The sequence below is a fragment of the Otolemur garnettii genome, unplaced genomic scaffold, assembly GCF_000181295.1.
Source record: "Otolemur garnettii isolate 467f Iridium unplaced genomic scaffold, OtoGar3 scaffold00106, whole genome shotgun sequence".
In the NCBI taxonomy this organism is placed as follows: Eukaryota; Metazoa; Chordata; class Mammalia; order Primates; family Galagidae; genus Otolemur; species Otolemur garnettii.
Window position 1 is genome coordinate 3,066,557 of NW_003852501.1, and position 6,000 is coordinate 3,072,556.

General features: G+C 36.9%; 1 protein-coding gene across 3 annotated transcripts in view; it reads right to left on the minus strand.

Moving 5' to 3' along the window:
* XPO4 (exportin 4) overlaps window positions 1-6,000 on the minus strand; it is a 130,609-nt gene that overhangs the window by 21,159 nt on the left and 103,450 nt on the right. For all 3 annotated transcript variants that reach the window (XM_023517231.1, XM_003796700.3, XM_023517232.1), the window contains 4 exons: window positions 5,177-5,353; window positions 4,175-4,317; window positions 3,529-3,674; window positions 2,514-2,691 (listed from right to left, as the gene is read on the minus strand). In XM_023517231.1, coding sequence (XP_023372999.1) covers window positions 2,514-2,691; window positions 3,529-3,674; window positions 4,175-4,317; window positions 5,177-5,353 — 644 coding nt within the window. The remainder of the gene's footprint in view (window positions 1-2,513; window positions 2,692-3,528; window positions 3,675-4,174; window positions 4,318-5,176; window positions 5,354-6,000) is intronic.

Genomic DNA, 6,000 nt, shown 5'->3' on the forward strand with positions numbered 1-6,000 from the left:
TACCCCAATCCTACATCACTTTCTTAAGCATTACTACATAAAAGTACAGTAGAATCTCTGTAAATTGACCGCCCAAAGGACTGTAACAAACTGATCTACATATGGGGGTGGTCAACATAAGGAACTAGGCCTACTGTACTGATATGTACATGTGGGAGGTGGTCAGTGTGGGGAGGTTCTACTGTACTTTATATTACATTATATTTTCCAAATCAATCCTTGATTACATTTGCTTTTCATAAACCAAAAGTCAGCACACTAACTCAAACAGAGCTTTATTTAACTTCTCACAATCTCCACTGCTATCACTCTGGTCTGGCCACCATTATCTATCTCTTGGGTCCCTGTAGTTTATCTTCTAACTGGTTTCTCTGCTCCCATACTTTACTCGCATCATAACAGGTAGTCTTTTTAATTCATAAACTACTCTTCTGCTTAAAACCCCGTAATAGCACCCTACTTCCTTCAGAGTAAAAGCCAAAGATGTTACTAAGGCCTAAGACCATATCTGATTTCCTTCTATTTTCCTAACTCCAAGTCCTAGTAAACTCCACCACACTCACCTCAACCTATTATGGCATTCTTGCTGTTCTGGAACATTCCAGGCATGCACAGGGCCTGCTGGGACAGAGTTCCGCCCAGACACCTTCATGGCTTCCCTTACCAACCTCAAGTCTCTGCTCACCAGTTCCTTTCTTAATAAAGCCAGTACTGATCACACTGCTTACAACTTCAATAGTCCCTCAAGTCTACTCTGTTTGGCTTTTTACCCATGGCACTTGCAATCTTCTAACATACTGTATAATTTACTCTTTCTCCCTCTAAGGAGCTCTAAAAGGGGAGTGATTTTTGTCTGTTTGATCTGACAGATCTAAACTGATAGATCTAAAAGACCTAGTACATAGTCTTCAATAATTATTTGTTCAATGATACTTTCTTCAAGAAATGTGATCTATCTTTTTAGTCAAACAAGAAATTAAATTTCATATTAATTCTTTGAATTAAAAAAAAATGGTGATTTTGGAGGGGATAAGGAGGTCCCATCTCTCCATAGTCTGTGCTCTCAGACACCAAAATGATTTGCTTCCACATTGACACCTAGGACTGAAAAAACTGAAAAAGCATTTAAAAAATATGGAAAGCATTCCTCATAGTATGGCCCTGGTAAGAAATATAACAAAAAATAAAAAATCTGACAGGATCCTGAAATGAACTATCTTTGAAATTAACATTCATCACAAACCAAAGTAATGATTTCCACAGACACTAAATTTAATGACTATAGTAATCGCAGAAGGAAGATATAAATTTTTTTCAATAAATATTGATACTTTATTTCAAGCAAGAGAATGCAACAATAAAGGAAATAAATTCCCAAACAATTCCTTGATACCATCTTAATGCTTCAACTTTTAAAAAAAATCATACTTTTTTATTGTACAGGTTTTTAATTATATCTATATATTTTTACATTAAAAAAAGAAGGAGGGGGACAGCACCCTGTTTGGGTTACTAATTTTACAATTGACAAAAACCCATGTTATTATCATTACTGACATCTCTGCTTACAACCTAAATTTAAAGTCACTGAAATTTAAAATGTCGTTTTCAATCCACTTGTAGGACCACGTTTAGTCCACTTTGCCCTCCTTCATTTCACCACTAAGTATTAATGAAAATTTTGCCATTACCATTAGGAAGGTTAACATGAATACTTTTATTTGAGGCACTCTGCTGTCCGTAGTAGGTCTCTTATCTCTCATATATTCAGGATAAATACTTCCATTTTATGAGATCTGAGGGTTTTTTTTTTTGTTTGTTTGTTTTTTGAGACAGAGTCTCACTATGTCACCCTCGGTATAATGCCGTGGTGTCTCAGCTCACAGCAACCTCAAACCCTTGGGCTTAAGCGATTCTCTTGCCTCAGCCTCCCAAGTAGCTGGGACTACAGGTGCCTGCCACAATAACCGGCTATTTTTTGGTTGTTATGTTGTAATTGTCATTGTTGTCTGGCAGGCCCAGGCTGGGTTCAAACCTGCCAACTCTAGTGTACGTGGCTGGTGCCCTAGCCGCTGAGTTACAGGTACCAAGCCTGAATTATATTTCTTAAGAAACCCAGTGAAACAGTTTAAGCTTTCATGAACAATAAATACTTGCTAATGTTCGTCTGGTTTCCTTATTCAGGTTGCCTGTACACACATCAATTCTGCTTTCTGATGGACAAGCATTATGCTTATAGCAAACTGGAATGTCTCTTCCAAGACTCATTGTATTAGGAATAATCTGACATTTATTTTCTTCAATAATGGATATAGCTGTCAATTCTCACTAGAGTGGCACTGCCTAAATATACTCAATATTTGCCATCCTTATGTATTTCAAGGCTTCTCCAAGTTGTGTTCTTATCATATTTCCGATTTACAACGTGCCTATCACTCCAGTCATCTACCCATCAACTCAGAATTTATAAAACAGTATAAATTACAAGAGCACAGCTATAGAGTTCATATTACCTAATCACAGAATCTGTTCTGTTGTACCCTGGGATGGAAGAAGCCTTTTCTCCTGGAGATCCCAAAATTTGAAGTGTTGTATTAATGTCAACTTCAGATGAATGCTTAATGGAATATTCCATTATTTCTGGAGGTATTAGCGGAGTCTCTCCCTGAGTATCATCAGCTAAGAGGTAGCCTTTAGTTTAAAAAAAATTAAAAATGAACACTTAACAAATCTACATTTATCAAATTGTACTATAAATGTTTTCAGTTTTATTTGATTTATATCCATCATATAAATTGATGTAAAAGTAAATTATAAATGTTAACCTGTTAATTTCAAGTTGATAAACTTTCTGTTTCTCAGATAATTAACCCTCAAAAATACAGAAAAGAACAAAGGACAAACTTTTATTCATCAAGTTTATAATTCATAGGGGCAGGTAGGCTTTTTAATCTACTACCTTTTAATAATTTTCAGTAATATAATCTATAAAGTTAAAACAAATTCTGCTATTATCTATATCAGAAATCTATATTGGGGAATGCCTTTCCAAAAAGCAAGACTTTTTCCTGATTGTTGAAAATACACAAAGATTAAGAGTATAATGGTTAAGGAAGAAGACTCTACAAGTCAGACTGCCTAGATTTACATTCTGGCTCCAAAAATTAACAGCAGTGTGACCATGGGCTACTTTCTTATATTCTCTAAGTCTCAGCTTTTTCAACTATTAGGTGGGGATAATGATGATGATGATGATGATGATGATGACGATAATAACAACAATGCCTAACAGAACTAACTCAGTGGGCTACAAAAAGATCCACGTAAAACATTGGTGTGCAATAGGCACAGAATAAATGTTAGCCAGTGTTTTTTAAAAATACATCTGTAGCTCTATGACAGACAACAGCTATATCCAAATTTCATCCAATATTATGTGTGAACCATTGTTTTTAACACAGAAAGCTTCTTTTAAGGTTTAAATTGCTCCATTGGCAATTACATTTTAAAAAGGAACAACCAACTAACCTGTAACTAAAATAAGCCAGTGAATATCTTCATAGAGATCATCAAGCATTTTGTTGTCAATAGTGCTTGAACCAGGTGAAGCAAGCAATTGTTGTTGATGTCGCTGTAATTGACCATGGAGCCTTGTTACTCTTTCTTCTAATAAACTAAAAGAGGAAAAAAATAATAGTTTCATAAAGTTCAATAAGCAAAGACTTGGAACAATATCAACTTTCATATATTAGACAGCATAAATTAACATGTTGGCATAAAAACACACATATGAGAACATTATAAACACAACTATTCTCAGAGCACTATAGGAATTATGATTTACTGCATATGATGTAGAATTAAAACACTGTTTTACAAACAATCAAGGTTTACAACAGGCATTTGAAACTGGTTATTCCAAGTTTTTACTGATAGGGTTTAAATCATTTCTCATACCATGTTTTCCATAATCTCTCTGCCATCTATGCTGTAGTGCCTGGGCTCCAAATGTATAAGCCAAGTAATGCAATCATGAGTATGTTTCTGTCCATTCGTTCCAGAGTGCTGGGATACGGGGTGGGGGTGTTTAAAGTCTTTAAACACTTTAAATGCTCTCCAGGGAATTGTGAATAGAAAGTATTTGCTCCATGGGGTTTCTCTGGACTGTGTGTACCTTGTCAGAAGAGGTATACAGTGTTCTGCAGCAATTCTTCCTAGCATTCCTACACTGGCTAGTTGATCAGAAAACTGGTCTCGATCATCCTCTTGAAGTTCACTTATTTCTTCTTCCTCCCGAGAGGCCACACCATTGGCAGTCTATTACAGAGGAAAGAAAGAAACTGTGACAAACTGCATTGCCTATTCAACAAAACATGAATTTCTGTGGCACTACAAAACAGCGTGAACACTGCCATGGAATAGAGAACTGGGCCAAGCCAAAGCCACGCTTCTGAGGCAGCTATCCAGGAGCTCCTTTTTAACTATACAGGCAGCTGTAGAGGAAGTAGGGGTACTGCCTTTTGGGGCATAAAAGACTGGACAATTAAGTTCCCTTGGCCACCTGGTGACTGTAGTGATATCAGTAATGAGGTATGTAACACTTTTTCAAGGATGAGTTTGGGAACCTAATTGTCAGACCTCATACAACAGCAGCTCTAGTGGCCATTCCAGAAAAAGAATTCCAAAACTGCTTTGAAAGGTGGACTACGGGCTGGCATTGGTACATAGCTTCTCAAGGGGAGTAGCTCGAAGGTGACCTGAGTGATATTTAGCAATGAGGTATGTAGCACTTCTTTCTAGGATGAGTTTGAGAACTTAATTGTCCAACCTCATATGATAAACACAGCTAAATGCACACCCACAACCCACCTCCCACACTGGAAAATTTAACTTCTGTTGCTGAAAAGACCTGACATCTGTTAAGATTCATGGTCCAAATCATTTATATCTCTTGCAAACTAGAAAGACAGAGGTGGGTAACCGAAAACTAAGAAAGAGGTTAAGTATAAGAAGCATAATCACATAGCAAGAACTCATTTAGACAATGAGGACCATTTTTGCTCTCAGCAAATCTTCCGAGTGAACTCTTCTTAACCTTCTAGTATTACATGATATATAATATGATGAAATACAGCCTTATAATGAAAGATTAATTACCATCTGACTTAAAACTTACCAAATTCCTTGTGCCATCTGGAGCAGCTAAGTGGCACTGAATATAGGAATTGAAAACTTGAACTGCATGTTGGGTAAAAAAGCCTTTATGGAAATGTTTGTCGTCTTGGACCAAAGTTAGCCAGGACTCCAGCAATTTATCATATGCTTCCATGTACACCATGTCATCTTTATCAAGCTATAGGAAGAGCACATCCATAAAACAAATAGGCATTATAATAAGTCACATGGCTATTCATAGAAATAGTTTTATAAGTGCTTTCTTTCTTTTTTTTTTTTTTGTCTGGGGCCAGGTTTAAACCCGCTACCTCCAGTATATGGGGCCGGCGCCCTACTCCTTTGAGCCACAGGCATCACTCTATAAGTGCTTTCTCTAACAAAGGTTCACTATTAATTTTCTATTAAACTTCTAAAATCTTTCTAACTTCAATCTAAATAAATTCTTCGGCAATCTGAAATTAATGTTTATTTTAGAAAGCAGTACTTTGTGGTACATGTATTTTTCAAATGATAATAATACTAACATTTTTCTGTAGTGAAGAAAAGGTAAAATATGGGCGGTGCCTGTAGCTCAGCAGGTGAGGCGCTAACCACATACACCCAGGCTGGCAGGTTCAAACGCAGCCCAGATCAGCTAAAGAACAATGACAACTGCAACAACAACAACAACAAAATGGTCGGATATTGTGGTGGGCCCCTGTAGCCACAGCTGCTTGGGAGGCTGAGGCAAGAAAATCACTTCAGCCCAAGAGTTCGAGGTTGCTGTAAGCTGTGATGCCACAGCACTCTACCTACAGTGATAGAGTGAGACTCTGTCTCAAAAAA